Source organism: Lepidothrix coronata, unplaced genomic scaffold (genome assembly GCF_001604755.1).
Source record: "Lepidothrix coronata isolate B3197 unplaced genomic scaffold, Lepidothrix_coronata-1.0 Scaffold27, whole genome shotgun sequence".
In the NCBI taxonomy this organism is placed as follows: Eukaryota; Metazoa; Chordata; class Aves; order Passeriformes; family Pipridae; genus Lepidothrix; species Lepidothrix coronata.
The window spans coordinates 4598235-4616782 of NW_016690207.1; the positions used below are offsets into that span (position 1 = coordinate 4598235).

General features: G+C 50.9%; 1 protein-coding gene across 14 annotated transcripts in view; it reads left to right on the plus strand.

Annotated features, from left to right (window-relative positions):
• Positions 1-18548, plus strand: part of OPCML (opioid binding protein/cell adhesion molecule like) — a 331383-nt gene that overhangs the window by 305144 nt on the left and 7691 nt on the right. For 7 of the 14 annotated variants that reach the window (XM_017809778.1, XM_017809777.1, XM_017809780.1 and 4 more), the window contains 7 exons: positions 2530-2762; positions 11842-11967; positions 12257-12391; positions 12472-12592; positions 13254-13405; positions 14075-14176; positions 17141-17498. In XM_017809778.1, coding sequence (XP_017665267.1) covers positions 2530-2762; positions 11842-11967; positions 12257-12391; positions 12472-12592; positions 13254-13405; positions 14075-14176; positions 17141-17475 — 1204 coding nt within the window. In that variant the 3' untranslated portion in view covers positions 17476-17498. Of the gene's footprint in view, positions 1-2529; positions 2763-11841; positions 11968-12256; positions 12392-12471; positions 12593-13253; positions 13787-14074; positions 14662-17140; positions 17500-18548 lie in introns of those variants that run through there. The other 7 variants (XM_017809788.1, XM_017809787.1, XM_017809782.1 and 4 more) reach the window with 6 other exon arrangements.

Below are 18548 nucleotides of genomic sequence, written 5' to 3' on the forward strand. Positions count from 1 at the left end.
CCAGACAGGTAAAGAAGCTGAGGAGGTGCCCCTTGTGCCAGGCTGTCCGTCAGTATTTCCTTTGTAGTGCCAATTGCCCAGGCACAGGAAAACTGTTGGCAGGAAGGCAAGGTCAGCTGAGAAGGTGCCTCCAGGAATGCTGAGTGCTCCATGCCAGCTGATGGCTGGTGGGTTTTCTGCTGTTGATGGTTCTGACACATTTCCAGGAGGTGCAGGAGGGTTGGTTTCTTGAAGGAGGGTGGTTTTCCTGGTCACCTGTAGCTGCAGGGGACAGCCCGGGCTCTGGTGGAGAGGAGCACGATGCTGCACAATCGGAGCCAAAGGGACTTGGTCCTGAATTAGCTATTGAGTGGCAGCAATCAAAGAATGAGCTCAAGGAGTGGGGAGGAGGGGCCTTTGCCTCCTTGCTCTTGCCCTGAGTTTGTTAGAGGGGTCTCAGGTTCCTGCCTCCTTGCTCTGAGTGGTTTCTAGGGCGGTACCTGTCACCACAGACAAGGGGTGATGAACAACAACCTCCCGATGTTGTTCTTCCCCTCCCTCACATGAACCTGTCCACCTGGGACACCCCTGTGTGCCTGTGCAGGTGCAGCTCTGAGGTGTAAATATGAGCTGTAAACGCAAAATGAACCGCCCCAGTTCTTGGGTGTCCTGGACCAGCCTCAGATTTCCCTGGGAAGCACATCCCATATGCCAACCAAAGCTGGGCAGCGACAGTCGAACGTGCTCAGCACGAGCTTCTCGTCCCTGTCACTTCAAACCCTAGTCCTTGTGCTTCACCCCTAATGAGGGGACCCAAGAGCACCTCGCAGGGCTGTAGTCTGGATATTTATATGAGCGCAGACATGCAAGTTGTCTGTTTTACATATTGCTGCCCTGATTTTTCGGTGCACGCGATGAATAATTTACAGAAGCCGTGTGTAAGTATCTCTTTATTATTCATTATAATGAAGTGAGACAGCAGTAATAGTCCACTAGACTGGAATCCCCCAGGGCCGAACTTCACTCGGCTGTGCTCAGCTCTCCCCCAGTTAATTTGAACGAGAAGAGAGGGCTCAGCTTCCCGACAAGGACGGTGCCGTCTGCCGGCACGAGGCCGCCTTGGTCTGGCAGAGCTGAGCCGGTGCTGGGATATGTCTGACACCCGGGCAGGCTCCCGGCATTCCGGCAGTGCCGCGGCGGGCGGGAAGGGCCATCCTTCTTTCCCGGCATCCGTACGTGGTGTGGCTGGCAGAGACGAACGGCTCCTGCAAGGGGAAAAGGACTTGTTTGCGGGAGGATATATGGCTCGTTCCTCCGAACTGAGCGCCCGGGGGGACCCTCAAACATGCCAAATATCGCCCCTTCCCTCCGCCCGATTAATAATCTCGATCGAGGTGACGCTCTGCAGTCTCAGCGAGGGAGGCATATAACACCTCGGAAGCCTGGGCAGGAGAGGTGCTGTGGTGGGGACAAGGAACAGGAACAGCCTTCCAGCCTCTCTCCGAATTTACAGGCGTGTGGAGAGGGACTCACATGAGTTTCTTGATTGACTGTAGGTGACTTTTCCTGCACTCTCAGCCGCACAAAGCTGCGGCAGCACTGCCACCACCGGCACTACCGCACACCTAGCTTGGTTTTCCTGGTTTTCTTTCATGCCAAGGGACAGCTTCCCTATTGTGGTCCTCATGTGGGAAACGTGAAGCTCCTGAGAGGTGCCAGGCTCTTAATTTAGCCAAATGCTCGGGGGTGCCATGGAGGCAGCAGAGAAGGCCACGAGTAAATAGATGGAGAAAAATCTGTCAAACAGAATGAAAAAGCCATGTTTTCCAGGAACATTTTGATTCCCTTCCCCCCCCACCACTCTTTGCCAAGTGTAAGTCAGTGCTGTGGGCCGGAGCTGCCGAGCTCCCGCGTGCCTCGGAGCGGGGAGGGTGGGAGCCAGGCAGGAAATAAATAATGGAAACGACCGCGCTGTGTTTTCAAGGCACTTGTAGGATTTACAGCTGCTTATCCAAATGTTCCCTTCCCTTCCCCGCGTGCTGGCTTGGCCGTCTCTGGCTGTTCCTCTCCTTCCCCTCTCCCTGTGCGTGTTCTGCGGCCCCTGTCCCCACGTATATCACCCCGGGGATGGCTCGAGGGTCGTGCCGACAAGACCAACTGTCAGCAGATTTTACAGCTTCATCTGAAATTCTCAGCGCGCAGCGGGGGCGAGGAGGGGGTGATGGAGGTGCCGGGGGGTAGGGATAGTAGGTAGGGATAGTCTGCGTGGCTTGCGGAGGTCGAATGCGACGGGAATTTTGTCTGCGGTTCCCCAGTCGTGTGTCAAAGAAAACGGGAGGGTTTCTTTCTGCTGAACCCGCCGTTTAGGCAAAATCTCAGGTGATGGGAGGATGTGGGGCAGGGCTGTGCGGCCGTGGCTTGTGCCATCTCCGTGCTGGCAGTGATGGGGAGCCGGCGCCACAGCTCCCATCCTGTTCCCACCCAGTTTTGGGGTCGGGGACGCTCCGTGGGTGCTCTCGGGTGTGTGACACTCTGTCTCTCCCGCCGCAGGTGTACTGTGGATGACCGGGTCACGCGGGTGGCGTGGTTGAACCGCAGCACCATCCTGTATGCCGGCAATGACAAGTGGTCTATAGACAACCGCGTGGTCATCCTCTCCAACACCAAGACCCAGTACAGCATCAAGATCCACAACGTGGACGTGTACGATGAGGGCCCCTACACCTGCTCCGTGCAGACAGACAATCACCCCAAGACCTCGCGCGTCCACCTCATCGTGCAAGGTAGGTCTGAACGCGCCTCGTGCTCCTGCTGGGGGGGTTGACCTGCAAGGGTGTCTGGATTTGTGAAGGGTTCAGAGGCTCTGTTGGTCATGGAGATGGAACCAATATCAACTGCTTTGGGTATTGCATGGTGTGCCAGTTTTGGCTGGGGTAGAATTAATTGTCTTCCTAGGGGCCAGTATGGGGCTGTGTTTTGGCTCATTCTGAACACAGGGTTGATAATACAGGGGTGTGTTTGTTATTGCTGAGCAGTGTTTACGCAGAGCCAGGGCCTTTTCTGCTCTTTTGCACTGCCACATGGGTAAGGAAGTTGGGGGTGCCTGGGAAGCTGGGAGGAAACACAGCCAGGACAGGTGACCCAGACTGACCAAAGGGGTATTCCAGACCGTATGACATCATGCTTAGCACATAAAGCTGTGGGGAAGGAGGAGGAAGGGTGTGTGGGGGAGAAGGAGATCCCAACAGCACAAGGCCCTGTGATTTTGGGAGAGGCTGGATTCTGTGAATGTTGAAGTTACAATGGGGCCACAAAGGGCTTTTGGCACAGGGTTTCATGGGCAAGTGTGTCTATGTGGCAGATGCTGTTGGGTTGCAAAGCAGCGTCCTGGGGCTGTTCTGATGAGGGGAATCCAGGTGCCTGTAGCACTCTGATGGATGCTGCCTCCGGATCCTTGCGGCTTTGCACCAGCTACTAGCTTTTGTCCGGCCTCTAGATTAATTTTTCAGAGTTAGTGTTAGTTCAGGTTAGATAAAGATAATGAAAGTTTCCTAATCCTCTTAAAGAAGATTTATTTGGCTGAGTAGAAAGCTCTCGGAATACAATAAAGCGTGTATAAAACCAGGACCTAATCTTTCCTTTAATTTCAAACAGCTGATGGGTATTGATTTTGCAATGAGCAAATCTGAAAACTTTCTCAGCCTCGACATGTCTCTGAGAAGCCCCCAGCAGAGTTATGTATGTATTTATGTATCCTTCTCACTGGGAGGAGGCAGAGGTTGATTCTGGCAGCCTATCCAGGAGGTTTTCCTGCCCGGTGTCAGTGGGAGTGTGTTGGGAAACCCTGGATTGTGTGCACCAGGCTGTGATGGCGAGGGGAGCACTCACCTTGGGAAGAGGGGAGCAGAGATCCACTGGGAGCATCCCTCCATCCCCTTGGTCGGAGCTCCCCCTTTCCCCCTTTCTGAGTTGCGTGTGAGCTGTCCATCTGTGAAGTTTAATCTGTTTATCCTGTCTGCTCTCTAATCGTGCTAATCCATCCAGTCAACACCGGTGAAGTATCCGACTGCTCTGCACCTAATGAAATCAGGTGAACTGGCAGCGATGCTCAGCCCCTGCTCTCCTCACCCCTTTTTGCAGACACTTGCCAGGCTTGGGCAGGTGGAGGTGAGAGATAGTTTGTGTCCAGTCTGGTGGTGAGGCATTTCTGACTGTGCTGGGAGTTTTTTTCCTGGTGTGAGCAAGTCCTGTTGAATTGCTCCCACTGCAGTGATGACTGCAGTTCTCAGCAGTGGTGCTTATCCACAGCCTGAGAGGAGCTGGGGATACAGGCACAGGTCAAGTGGTCCATGCTGAGCAGGGTCTGTATTTCCCTTTCAATGTGTTAAGCCACACAGTCTGTCTAAGCTAGTCTGTGAGAAAATCCATCTGTAGGTGCCACCTTGCTGTCCCTTTGATGGTGGTGGCCAAAGAGGCAAATCCTTCTGTGCTCTGTTCCCAGTTCAGCCTGCGGAAAAGGTTACATGGAGAACTCACAGCAGCCTTCCAGTATCTGAAGGAACCTTAAAGAAAGACAGAGAAGGACTCTCCATCAGGAGCTGTAGTTACAAGGAGTAATGGATTCAAACTGAAAGAAGGGAAATTTAGTTTAGACATAAGGAAGGAATTCTTCCCTGTGAGGGTGGGGAGGCCCTGGCACAGGTTGCCCAGAGAAGTTGTGGCTGCCCCATCCCTGGAAGTGTTCAAGTCCAGGTTGGATGGGGCTTGGAGTAACCAGGTCTAGTGGAAGGTGTCCCTGCCCATGGCAGGGTGTTGGAATGAGATGATCTTTAAGGTCCCTCCCAACCCAAACCATTCTGAGATTCAGCCCCACTGCAGTTCCTTGGTGGCTAAAATGTGCTTTCTAGGGGGCTTTCTGTGAGGATGAATAACATACAGTCCTTTGCTCAGTGCTGGGAGGAAGGGAGCAGTTTTCCAAAGATGCATTTGGTCCTGGCTGTTACTGCAAGCAGAGCACACACTTTACAGGGGTGGGAGCAAAGCCCCGTTTCTGGCCTCAAAACTGAGGTTTAGGTCTCTCCTCTGTTTGCTGGCCTCACCGTGCCAGCGGGCTGACAAACAGGCAGTAATGGCCAGTTAGCAACTGTATTCAGGTCAATTAATTTCTATTTGTATTTTTGCAAAACTATAAGCTGGCCGGAGAGGGTATTGATTGTTTGTCCCCGTCTTCAATTGGGTTTTAATTGTGCTGCTGCGGGGCCCGGCCTTCCCTCCCAGCAACCCAGCGATAAATCTGCCAGGGAACCGCCGTCAACAGTAAATGTGTCTCTTAGTAGCACTATTAATATGTCTCTTGCATTGGTTCATTGCAACAGCCATTAACAGGGTTTATAAGAGTGTAGATGGCAGGAAGCCAGAAGGGGTTTTTTGTCTCCCTTCTCCTCTTTTTTTTTTTTTTTTTTCAGGCACTGCCTCGTGACGAGGGGACAGATGCTTTCAGGGACATGCGCGGGGCTTGTGGCACGTCAGGGTGTTCTGGGGAGAGTTTGGAATGCAGAGAGAACAGGCATTTAATCTCCTATAAGGAGAAGATGAGCCACCTCATCCTGCTTTTCTCATAAACAGTTTGAGTGGAGGTTGTCATGGGGCTGGACCTTGGTGAGCACTCCTGCCCCTGGGATGAGCCCTGCAGAGCCCACCTCCGTTCCTGGGAGGTGCAGCCTTCCAAGGTGGAGCCAGGAGGTCTTACCTCACAGTGCCACAGAATGGTTTTGGTGTGAGGAGTGTGGTAGACCATAGGCATGTCACAGCTGAGCTGGTTCAGGGTATACTTCAGTCTGAAATGTGGAGCTCAGGGTCCGTGTTTTGGTGGAGGCTGTGACTTTGGGATCCCATCTGGTGGAGATTTTGGCAGTGAACATTGATACTGGCCATCTCTACCTAATAGTGGTCTTTGGTATTCCTCAGATGTCTTCTGGTTCTGATTTATTTAGAGACCCCTTTCCTGTACTGCCTTAGTCCTACTCACCATGGATTTTTCATTAAAGCCTCTCCAGCTGCCGGCATTGTTACTCTTAGTTTCTGGTTGGCACAATCCATTTTCCCATCTTGGTGTTTGCTGTTTTCCTCGCCCTGGGGACCAGAGCAGGTTTTGGAGGACTATGGCTTTCATTTACAGTACTGAGGTTGTGGTTGTGTGGTGTGTTTTCCACGTGCACCTAAGGATGCTCTCCCAGAGCCAGTCCTGTGTCTCATCTGCTGCCTCTCACAGCAGCACCAGTGCAGGCAGAGCTTTTCAGTAAGTGTTTCAAAACCCAATTGACTTTTTTTTTTTTCTCTTCTGATAACAACTGGCTCCTCAAGCCTCTGAAAGGGCCACCCCTACCCCATGCAGCCCCATTGAGATCTTTTTCTCCAATGGCAAAAGGCTGGGAAGGTGCAACCAGACTCTTACCTTGCTCCTCCTCCCTCCCTGAAGAAGTAGAGGATGGGCAAGAGAGTGAAAATGGCCAAATGAAGGTGATGCAGCAGTAATGTGGCAGTGAATTCAGAGGCAAAGGAGCCCAGAGAAAATCTGGAAGGAATAGCAAAGACAGTAGAAAAAAGCAAGTGGAGGGGAAATAAAAACAAAACAAAAAAAAAAGGATGAGAAGAAAAGCCTAGAGACTTGTAGAACAAAGGGAAAAGAGAAAAGGAAATGTGCACACACAGAACTGAGTATCAAAAGGACAGGAGGCAGCAAAGGGAAGAAATGAAAGAGTAATGAAGGAGTGAGGGCACAGAGAGGGGGAAGGTCTGGAGAGAGGAAGAGTGCAACTGGCAGGAAGTAATCAGCACTCACTGCCCAGGCAGGAACAGCCACTGTCCTGAAAGCCACTGTCCCAAAATCCGGATGGGAGGATGGAAAAGAGACAAGATGGAAAGCACCCAGAGAGCATCCTCAGGCTCCCATTCTTGAGGCTTCTTAAAACTGGTGAAAAGGAGCCATTGGGATGTGTCACAGGGATCAGGAGCCTCTGGAACAAAAGCACAGCAGCAGATGATTAATTACTGCAAAAAGCAAAAATGGGGAAGAGGAGGGAGAACTGGAGAAGTTGTTTCCCGATTATATTTCCGAACAGAAAGAACATTTTAGCGCGCGCACAAATAGCTCCCTGGGAAGCACTCTCACTTCCTAATTGTTCATAAATTTACTGACAGGTGGTTACACAGTAGGTATAACACTGTGAGTTTCGGTTTTATTGCTTTCCCCGTCTCAACGTGAAAACTTGGAGAAAAAGGACGCAAAGCGAGCAGTCGGGTGACTCCGCCTGGGAAAGGGTGTTCAGTGGCTGTGTTTAATTTTTGCGATGTCCCTTCCCATCAGAGGATCACACAAAGAGTGTTTTACTGGGGGAAGGCTGTGAAAAGGCAGCATTCAAGAGCCAGAGAAGGGAAAGGGAAGATATGCCTGAAATGGAGAACACGTGAGGCCGTGTCACGACGCTCGCTTGGCAGGGAAATTTGACAAAAATCACTCTGTTGACCAGTCTGTAGCTTTCAGATCGGCTTAGTCCATTATCTCAATAAAATCAGCTCTGATGAGCCTCTTAGACTGGGCTGTCAAAGGAATGGGATCGATTAGAGACAATAATCTTTGCTGCCAAGAAGCAACATGTTGTTAAAATTCTTGATGTCACCTCCTTGCCCCAGTCTCTTCCCCCAAAGACTTGATGGGACATCGAGGGTTTGTGCAGGGCGTGTCCTTGCAAGTGTCTCCTGCACCCCAAATCCAAAGATGAGTTGGGAGACAGGGAAGCACATCCTTTTCTATGTGCCAGCCTGGAGCTGGCTTGCAGGTGCCCTTTTTAAGGACATCAGCCCCAAACAGAAGCTGTTCTTGGGAAGGTCTTGTATCGCTGGTGCCTTCAGCAGACACGCAGGGGCAGGAGGAGGCCCCAGTGCTGTCCTGCTGTGCTTCTTATCAGTGAAGGAGATGGAAAGCACAGGCAAAATGTGAGCTTTCAGCATATTTGCCTTCTTTGTGCTGACTTTCTGTACGCTAATGAGACCTTGCACAGTGACACCTCTGACAGCTCCATCCTGCCTGTGCCGGGGAGGCTCATGCAGAGCTGGAGGTGCCTGGGGCTATAGGCAGCTGGGGTGCTGGGGAAAGAGCTCCAGCAGGCATCCAACCCCTGCTAGGGTGACAGTCTCTGTCCCTGTGGTGACAGCATCTCCTGTCAGAGGGCACAGCTGGACACTGCAGCTGGAGAGCTGAAGGAGCAGCATGAACGTTGCATCTCCCCAAAGCAGGAGGTGTCTGAGAGGGGATGGTGAGACAGGAGCACAGTGTGCCGTAGTGAGGCAGTGTCCAGGAGGCTGTCACCTCCCTGCAGAGCACCAAAGATGAGATGTCCCCCTCTGCAGTCCCTATGGGGACCCATCCCCTGAGTAGAGGTGGGGAAGTGGCAGTTTGAAGAGCCCGTGGGTATCCATCTGTCATCTCCCCTTACCGCGGTGTGGGAAGAGGTCTCTTTTAATGGATTGGGAGCTAATGATGTGGAGGAGGGACATCAGTTGCATGTGTCAGCCGCGGTGCTCATGCAGGCTCTCTGCTCCGAGGCGTGCAGCAGGAATGATCTGGCAGCTAAAAATAGTCCAGGGCCATGGTGGCGAGTGCCTCCGGTGGGGCTCGGCGCTCCGGAGCGGCCGGGGATGAGTCAGCCCGCACGCGGCCGCGTGCGTCAGCGTCGTGTGGAGTCACTGATCACGCAGCCATCACAAGCTCTGAGCTGTCCCATTCCTTTTGTCCCCAGATGGGACAGCCAGTGCAAAGCCATCCCTGGTGCATGCAGCGGGACCAAAGGTGTTTTGGGAGAGTCCCAGAGATCCCCTGAGTATGGCACGTAGCATCAGGACACGGCAACCTCGGTGTGTGATGTAGCCCCACAGGGCTATTTGCAGCCCCAGTTTGGAGCTGAGAGGGGGGGATGGCACCTCACCGTCCCCACAAAGGGTGGCAGACACCGGCACGCGCCCGGGCCCGACGGAGAGCGTGAATCGGCGCATCGCGCGGTTCGGGTCTCGAGTGGTAAAGGAAGGAGATAAATCACGGGCTTATTGTTATTGAATTTAGTGGCATCGCTTTCACATTCAATTTCCCTCACCGGCTTTCCGAACAAACAAGAAATTACAGTGCAAATGTATTTTTTGGCTTACCAAACCTTATGCATTAACTTCCCCGTGATTAGTATTACGCGGGGTTGACGAAATCCTCCGCGGGCCGCTCGCCGCTCCCGCGAGACCGCGTCGCTCCTCGCTTCCTCAGGATTTATTCTGTATTCAATTTGCTTGTAGCTGTAGGCTTTCACAGTGAAGGCGGGACCAGGGGTAAGGGGGGATGGAGATGGTGTTCTGCCCTGTTGCTTTTTCCCCAGCAGCCGTGTAGGGCAGAGAGAGAGAAATGTAGAGAACGAAAGGTGATCCAGGGAAAGGATGCTGTCAACAGGTAAAAGACTAGGAACAGCATCCACGGTCATGCTGGAGGGCTGTGAGGCATTAGCAGGGCTGTCTGATCCGGGAGGGGACCAAGAGGGATTTACAGGGGATGGGGGAGAGCATTTGTACTCCATGCCCAGAACCAATCCCAAGCTGTCCCCACCTCGAGACAAGGCAGTTCAGGTGGGATGTGCATTTCAGGGCAGCTTTGCCTGTACCTTGGCTGTAGCTGCCTCCTGGTATTTACAGGGCATGGCTGCAGCTTGGGTTTATCCACAGTCGTGTTTGCCACCGAACTCAGCCTACCCGCATCCCTACATGGTCCCAGCTCCCACCTGCTCCTCCCATAGGATTAAGTCCTCCCATGGCAAAGCCAGTGCGTCCTTGAGACACCATCCTTGACAGCCCAGTCTGTGGGATCTATAAAAATGTAATCAAGGTCCTCTGATGTCCTTCTCCAAGTCCTGGTAACCTCATAGGCAACGATCGCCACCGTGGCAGGGTATTGAGCTGGGGTCCCCGCGCTGTCCGTGGGTATCCCTCCACTGCACATCCCTGCTGGCTCTCAGGGGCATTCCTGATTGGATTAGGGCAGGTAGTGGCATTGGGGGGTTGGGAAGTGCTGTTCCCTGCTGTGAGACCTGCTGGCATGTCTGCATCAGCATCCTTTGCTGAGGGAAGGGCTTTCAGGCTGACGTGTGTGTTCCTGTGGCTTGGGGTTTTCTGAATGGGAGCACTGGGACCGTAGTGGTTATGGGTAGTGATAATTTTTTCCACAGGAATGAAAGTATTTCTGTGCCTGGGAAGGGGGACAGGTTCACAGCTGTGCCCAGAGCACAGTTCGTCACTTTGTTACTTGTGGTTTGGGACTCAGAGGATGGGAAAGGGATGTCAGGCATGAGCTGGAGAGGGCTGGGAGGGCAAGGATAGAACAGTGGCTGTGATTTTGCTTGTGCTCTGTGTCTCACGCTATCACCAGTCCAGCTCCATGGCATCTGTAGGCAGGAGCACACAAGGGAGAGACAGGCTGCTGTCTGGAGCAGGGTCCACTAGTGCTGCTGCTGTCTTGGACCAGAACTGCTTATGAGGAGGGCTGGTTTACAGGCTCGTGAGCAGGTGAAAAAAATGCTCAGCTGTGTGGGAAGGCTTGTCTTGGATGTTCTTGTGGTTTCTGGATGTTCCTGGTACCAGTCTGAGGGGCTGTTATTGTAGGGGAGAAGTGCAAGGCTGCTGGTAATAGGGGTTAATGTCATCTCCTTGTCTGAGTGAGGAAGGGCCATTTGCAGCCTTCCCAGAGCTCATTGTGGCTGCGCTGTTGGAGTTGGCCGGCTCCGCTCCGAGCGTTAACTACATTTTCCAGCAGTCGCCGGCACACACTTTTCATTTTTGGATTGCTGCTTTCCCCTGAAGGACTCAGACAATCTCCCTCTGCTATAACAGACTGTACTTCTATATTAATGTGTCAAGTAGCTGGGAAATTTACTGCTTTGCAGAACCCGTCGGGCTGCATGGACTGTGCCGCATCTTTGCCACGGCTTGTCCCGCTGTGTCGCCTCTCCCGCTCTGGGAGAGAGGAGAACCTCTCCGGGGGTGTGAGGAGAGCCTCCCTGGGGGTGCCAGGGGAGCTGGGCAGCACTCACATCCCCTTCCAGGCAGTGCTGGTGTCAGCCATGGTGGTTTTCAGGCGATCTTCCTGGAATCCCAGTGCTGTGGGAGAGCCCAGGGTGCAAGGGTTGGGCGTGTGATGCCGCTTGAGCTGGGGCTCCTGGTACATTGTGGGCTTGGGGAGGGGGCACAGGGCATCATTTTGGGCATTTTAGGCATGGTGTTTAGTTTGAGGAGGGTTGTTCTGTATGGCCTCACTCACTCCCTGGGGTGCAGACCTTTTTGGGGGCTGTGTCCAACAGCCTGGAGCACCGGGAAGCAGCATCGGCGAGCGGGCTTTAATTGCTTTTTGCCATGGCTGGGGATATTTATAGGAGCGGAGATTGCCAAGTTATTTATTAGATGGAGTATCTGGGGATAGAGGAATATAAATCACCATGGCCGGTATTGAATGGAGCAGACGCTCAGTAATTTTAACAGCTTTAATAAATATGCTAAAATATGAGCCTTGTTGCAGGCCATAATGAGAGCTGGTTATCAGGGTCTTGGCCGTGGAGCGGGGGGGCTGGCGCAGTGAGAGGACCCCTTCACGCCCTGCATTTATGCTCGGCTCCAGTCCGTGATACTGGTTTGGAGGCATGGAGTTGGTGTCTGGACAGGGCGACGGGGTGGACACCAACGTGCTGTGATGGGACAGGTCTCATGGTTGGAGCCTCCCGGCGGGGCCTGCTGAGCCGGTGTGTTGATGGTGGTTTTGGTCTTCTTTTTGTCTTGCAGTGCCCCCCCAGATAGTCAACATCTCGTCGGACATCACCGTGAACGAGGGCAGCAGCGTGACCCTCATGTGCCTGGCCTTTGGGAGACCAGAGCCCACCGTCACGTGGCGGCACCTCTCTGGGAAAGGTGAGACCCGGCTCCAGCGAGGGGTCTTGCCTGGCTTGTGTGGGTGGATGCATGTCCCCGTAGAGGTGGCTGGGGTGGCATTAAGGTGACTCACAGTCTGTCATGGAGGGTGGAGCTGCTGACTCTTCGGCCTTGGTATGGGGGTGAGGATGGTTGTCAAGCGGTGCCCCAAGCTTTCTGTGCAAAGGGGATGACAGACACCCACACAGGGCGTGTCGGGGGGGACAGGGGCACAGGGGAGGTGCCAGTGTGGTGGGTGACGGTGCCACGTGTTCAATACATCTCCCAGGGCAGGGCTTTGTGAGTGAGGACGAGTACCTGGAGATCACGGGCATCACGCGGGAGCAGTCCGGGGAGTACGAGTGCAGCGCCGTCAACGACGTGGCCGTCCCGGACGTGCGGAAAGTCAAAGTCACCGTCAACTGTGAGTGTGAGGGACGAGGGGATCGTGGGGGGCTTGGGTGTGTGTGGCCCAGCGTGACGCACGGCCCGACGTCTCCGCAGACCCGCCGTACATCTCCAACGCCAAGAACACAGGCGCCTCGGTGGGCCAGAAGGGCATCCTGCAGTGCGAGGCCTCGGCCGTCCCCGTGGCGGAGTTCCAGTGGTTCAAGGAGGACACCAGGTGAGGGGCTGGGAGGCAGCAGAGCCTTGGGGCCAGAGGGTGATGAGGTGAGGAGGCAGAGGGAGGTGACAGTGCCTGAGGGCATCGTGCAGAAGGCAGCTGAGATCAACTCGTTTAGGAGGGTCTAAGGGCTGAGGGAGTCCCAGGGTTGTTTCTTCCAGGGGTGGTGGCTGTGGGACACGAGTCAGGCTGATGGGTTAAGGGAGGGAAAGTGGGATAAAGCGTTTGTCTTGGTGGGATGCGCAAGTCCAGTGGGGGAACGTGTGAGTGTGACCAGTGTCAGGACCCAAGGGAATGGCTGGAGCTGTGTCAGGACAGGCTCAGGTTGGATCTCAGGGAAAGGTTCTTCCCCCAGAGGCTGGTTGGGCACTGCCCAGGCTCCCCAGGGCAGTGGGCACAGCCCCAAGCCTACCAGAGCTCCAGGAGGGTTTGGATGATCCTCTGGGGCACAGGGGGTGACTCTTGGGGATGGGCCTGTGCAGGGCCAGGAATTGGACTTGATGATCCTTGTGGGTCCTTTCCAACTCAGGATATTGTGATTCTGTGATTCTGTATACCGCTGTTGGCTGGTGGGAAGCAAAGGGGTGCCTGGGGAGGGGACAAGGTCTGTCACAGAGCCCCATCCCCATGCCCTCAGCACCGTGACCCCGTTTCCCCGCAGGTTAGCGAACGGGCTGGACGGTGTGCGGATCGAGAGCAAGGGCCGCCTGTCCACGCTGACCTTCTTCAACGTCTCGGAGAAGGACTATGGCAACTACACGTGTGTGGCCACGAACAAGCTGGGCAACACCAACGCCAGCATCATCCTGTATGGTAGGTGCCCGTTTTTTTGCAGACAGGTGAGAGGAGGAGGAGGAGGAGTAAGAGGAGGAGGATGAAGAGGAGAAGTTTGTAGAGGAGGAAGATGAAGAAGAGGAAGAGGAGGAGGAGGAGGATGAAGAGGAGGATGAAGAGGAGGAAGCTGGTGGATGGCCAGTGATGGAGTGATGGTGCAGAGCTCTGGCTGTATTTTGTGTTCCTGGTCCATCAAGGCACCGAACAACACAAACCCTGAGCAGCGAGGTCCTGCCAAGAGGATGTGTCAGAAGATGAGATCTGTGTCAGCCCTACCCGGGGTGCACAGCAGAGTTGGCCAACAGTCCTCTGAGCCATGACATTGCTGGAGCACAGGGGTGAGGAGGGGGCCCAGGCCAGGTGAGCACGCGCTCCGGGTGCAGGGTGTGGTATTTTCCCCGTTTCTACTGACAGGACTGCCAGCAGTGACCACGTTGTACTGGCAGTAGAGGGACAGGTGACATTGCCCATGGTGGGTGTTGGTGTCATGGCCCAGCAGTGAGGGCAGGAAGGTGGGTGAGGAGTGGTTGACTGGACTGCTGTCACTGAGGAAGGCAATGTGTAGCTGTGGCGTGTCCCTGTGGCATTCTGGCAAGCTGAGGGGGCTGTCATGATCCAAGGGTAGACAACAGGAGCCTGCCTTCCCAGCAGGGCTCTGGCATGAGGGAGAGGATGGAGTCAAGCAGCAGGCTCAGGGAGATGTGGAGAGGGAGAAGAGTGTCCACACCAGATGGACTTGGGCAGCATCAGGTGGGCAGTGGGAGCAAAGCTTTGTACCATGGTGGGGGGCCTGGGGAGTGTTTGGTGATTTGGGGTGGTGTGAGGGGCACATCTTTGGCTTTGGGTTGTGGGGCACTGGCAAGGCCCACCCGGGTGCAGGGTTTTTGGCTCCAGTCTCTTCTGTTGAGTTTTGCATGGTTGTGTTTGGGTTTGGTGTGTGGTGATCTGTGGTGCTGAGTTAGGGGCTGGGCTGGTCCTTTCTGTTCTAATCAGTTCTCCTCTCCCCCGCCCTGATTTCTTCTCTTTGGGTTGAGGCTCTGGGTTCTGTTTCCCTCTCCTCTGTTCTGGTCTGTTCTCTCGTGTTTCAGTCAGTCAGGTGAATTCTGGCACGGGCTGATCCATCATGTCCTGCTCTGTTGTGTTCTGTCCTGCTGGGATCTGGTGTGGGTTTGTCTTCCATCCTTCCATTCCTTCCATACTTGTACTATACTACAAGAAAATACAAGACAATACGGATTATTCATAGTATAAACACCTATATTATATAGATATAATACTAGAGTCTCTGTATTATTAATATAGTTGAATAATAATGTTGATATAGCATGTGTCATATATCTGTATAATTATTAGATATCATATATACACATATAATTTATATATAATATAAATTATAGTATATTATAGATATTATATATCTATAGATACAGATATTATATATAGATATTGTTTTTAAATATTTATATTTATGGGTTTTAATACATAAATAAGTAAATTAAATTTCCAGTCCAGTTTTCCTAATATTGATTTCTTTCTGTTTCCCTGTCCTGCCAGTGGCCCTCTTACACTTGCCCTCTCTAATGGGAGATACAGCAACATCACCTAAGTCTGGCCTATTTCCATGACTCTAAACCAGACTAAAGAAGAAGTTTCAGTGTAGATAACTCCCTCTATTCAGAAGGGGACTGGATTAGGGATTTTTGATTTTGTTCCATGCTATGGATAAGGACAGCTGTGTCCTGTTATCTTTTATTTGACATCATCTGTTTTCAGGCATTTTCCCTTCTCTCAGCAGTTAATGTTGCTCTTTACACACCCCTCCTCTGACAGCACAGCAATCCTCTCATACAGATTATTAATTGATACTAACATGCAGAGAAAACAAAATTTCACCTTGTTTTAATAAATTAATCCCCAAAATAGCTCCAACGAGCTGAAGTACATTAGAGGTGATTCCATAGCTGGCAAAGCAGAGATATTAATAAACAAATATCCATAAAAAGTGAGTTTAAGCAACTCTCCCTGCCTTGTAGCAACTCCTGTTAGTAATGGTGTATTCCTTGAAATACTAATACACCTCTGCTCCTTGTTTTATATGAGGAAGATTAGGAAAATATTTATTAGTGAGACAGCAAGAAACCTAGGAAGTTAAACCTGAAAATATCCCATTAGTTTTCACATGATTATTTATTTACTTGCACCAAGACTGAAGCTTAAATTTATTTTTAAAGGATATTGGCACATCCTTTGGATGCTGCTGGGTGAACACTCAGCATACCTAAAGCTATTTTAATGTCATAACTTTCAGTGGAGGAAAAGGAAAACATTCCTGTTCGATTTTTTCCCCCGTTTTCCACGTGTAACATTGAGTGAAGCAGTGGAGCAGGGGGGAGGAGGGGTTGAAGCAGGTGGAATTCCATCCCTCCTCGAGGATTGCGCTTTTTTTTTTTTTTTCATTTTGTGAACATGTTGAGGAATTCAACAGCTTGTCAGTCAAAACTGCAGCTTCTTGGAAACACGGGGGAGAGTGGGAAAGATGAGCTCTGTGGGGAGCTTCTATTCGGGTACGTGCGTGGTGTTTCTTGGACAGTCTCTGCCAGCCTTTGCCAAAGGGGAGGGAGAGGAGCACAAGTGCTTGGAAATCTGCTAATTTTTTTTCTTAAGGATTTACTGTCTGGGTTGATTTTTTGATGAGCATGTTGCGTTTTGTCCTTGCTACCTGTATCTAGAGATGGGGGGGGGGGAAACACCCCCAAACATGGATCTTTATATTTCTTTTAAGTGCAGTGTGTCCCTCAGGCACCAGATGAAATCCCCCATTCCAAAATGTGAGCTCCTGGACCTTTTATTGGTCCTTTCCATTGAAGGGATATTGGAATAAAGACAGATGCAGATGGCATCATTTATGAAGCATCTCTATTTTCCCAACGTTTGTGATTTCATTTCTATTCTGTAATATAGATGTGATTGATGATTTGGATGAGTTAACTGTATATAAGTTGTGTTAGATGTGATTTAAACCAATTATTTTATGGAATAGATAAAATCTTTTCATGCTTTATTGTGCACTCTTAAGAATCAGCAGCTTCAGACTAAATACATAAAAGCAAGGAAAAGCAATTATGTCTTTAGGAATAAGAGCTCTGATTTAATATTTAAGGGACTGCTTGACTTAAAACACTTAAAACACGAGTGATACAATCACAGAACGGATTGGGTTGGAAGGGACCTTAAAACTCATCTCATTCCACCCCCCTGCCATGGGCAGGGACACCTCCCACTATCCCAGGTTGCTCCAAACCCCGTCCAACCTGGCCTTGGACACTTCCAGGGATGGGGCAACCTGTGCCAGGGCCTCACTACGAGTGATTTGAGTTGCAAAAAACTAGGATCAATGCAAAATTTATGCAAAAAAAAAATAAAAAAAAAAAGAGGTAAGAAATAACATCTTTGTCCTGCTTTCCCATTGCTGTGCAGTGTCTGTGGTTTGAATGTTTCTGTGTGTTTATTTGAGCCCACAAACCAAAATGCTAACCCCCCAAAAATGCTAAATGGACAAACCTATGAGGTATTGCAAGTGGAATATGAGATCTTGCCAAGTGGAAAGCAGTGAGGAGAAGGAGGCAGTGCTGTTTTCAGGGAGTGTAAGTCTGAACCAGGCCTTTTGTACAGCAGAGAAAGTAATTACCCCACATCTATTTCTGTGCATTACAGGAACTTCGAAGGGCAGAAGCAAAAGCTCTTTTGTGTCTGCCACCGGCGCTGCTCTGGGGGTCAAGGGAGCAGCTCACACCTCATTTCATCACCCTGCAAGTTGTCATCTGCTGTTATTAATGCCCCACAAAAAGCCTGAAATCTGTAAGCTCCAAAGTTGCTTCCAGAGAGCCTGGGAATCACAATCCCTGGGGTTATTTTGCCTCTGGAATGTGGTTGCTGGCTCAGAGGTCGGTGGTTGCTCACAGCTGCCAGCCAGGCCGGGGTCTGGGAAAGGGGCAGGAGCTGTTGGGTGGGGAATTCCAAAGGCTTCCATAATCTCTGGTCAACAATAAAATGATTTTTTCCTGTTCAACAAGTGGAATACACCGTGTGGATGCTTTGGGTGGGAGAAGGGCTGCTGCAGCAGCTCCAAGTCCTTCCTATGTTGGGGGCCCCAAATCTGGATATTCCATACATTTGAGTCACATTTTTGAGCCGTCTGGGTCAGGATCTTGCCTTGGAAAGATGGCAGAGGAAAAACCCATAGCTGTCCACCGAGGAAGTCCTGGTTATCTCCAGTCACAGTTTCAGAGAGAACCAATTGGAAGTCAGCCATGCAGAGAGCCAGAACCAACATTCTTCTCTGGATACAGCTGTCTTTGACCAATAAAATAAAAATAAAATAAAAATAAAATAAAATATAAAATAAAATATAAATTAAAATAAAATATAAAATATAAATTAAAATAAATAAAATAATAAAATAAAAAATAAATTTAAAATAAAAGCAGTAGAATAATAAAATAAAATAATAACACATCCTTGGGTTCAGCTGGGGAAAACTTTAATGAAAACTAAAAACCAGTTTCACGTGAAAAAAAATGTCATAAAATTCACAGCTCTCATTAAACAATGTTTTGAACCTGCATCTTCTGCTCTCCTTACTAGTTCATATATTTTATTTTATTTTCCTGACGCTGGGATGTTTTCCACCAAATATATTTTTTTTTCCATGGGACGATGGTTCTCATGGTCAATGTAGTTCCAAGGGTGAAAGCCCAAGACAAGTAGAGCATGTCAGAAATCCACACCAGAGAGTGGAAAGGCTGAGAGTTTGGAGTGGCTGGATGGAGGTTCCATGAGGAGAAGAAGCCACCTCTCCTTGAATTAAAAAGCATAAAAAATTCGATATAAATCATAACAGCATTCTGAGGGAGAAGGCATCAGAGAACAAACCAGAGTGGGAGGCCCAGGATCCAGCTGGTGAAACCATGGCAAAATAGTACAAGTCACTTGGCCTAAGTGGTTGATGCCAGGTGACCTCAGTGTGGTCCTCAAAGAGGGAGTTTGACCTCAAGTGACCCCAATGACCTGTAGTAACCCCAAAAAACTAATTGTTTGACCTCAAGTAACCCCAAAGTTCTGT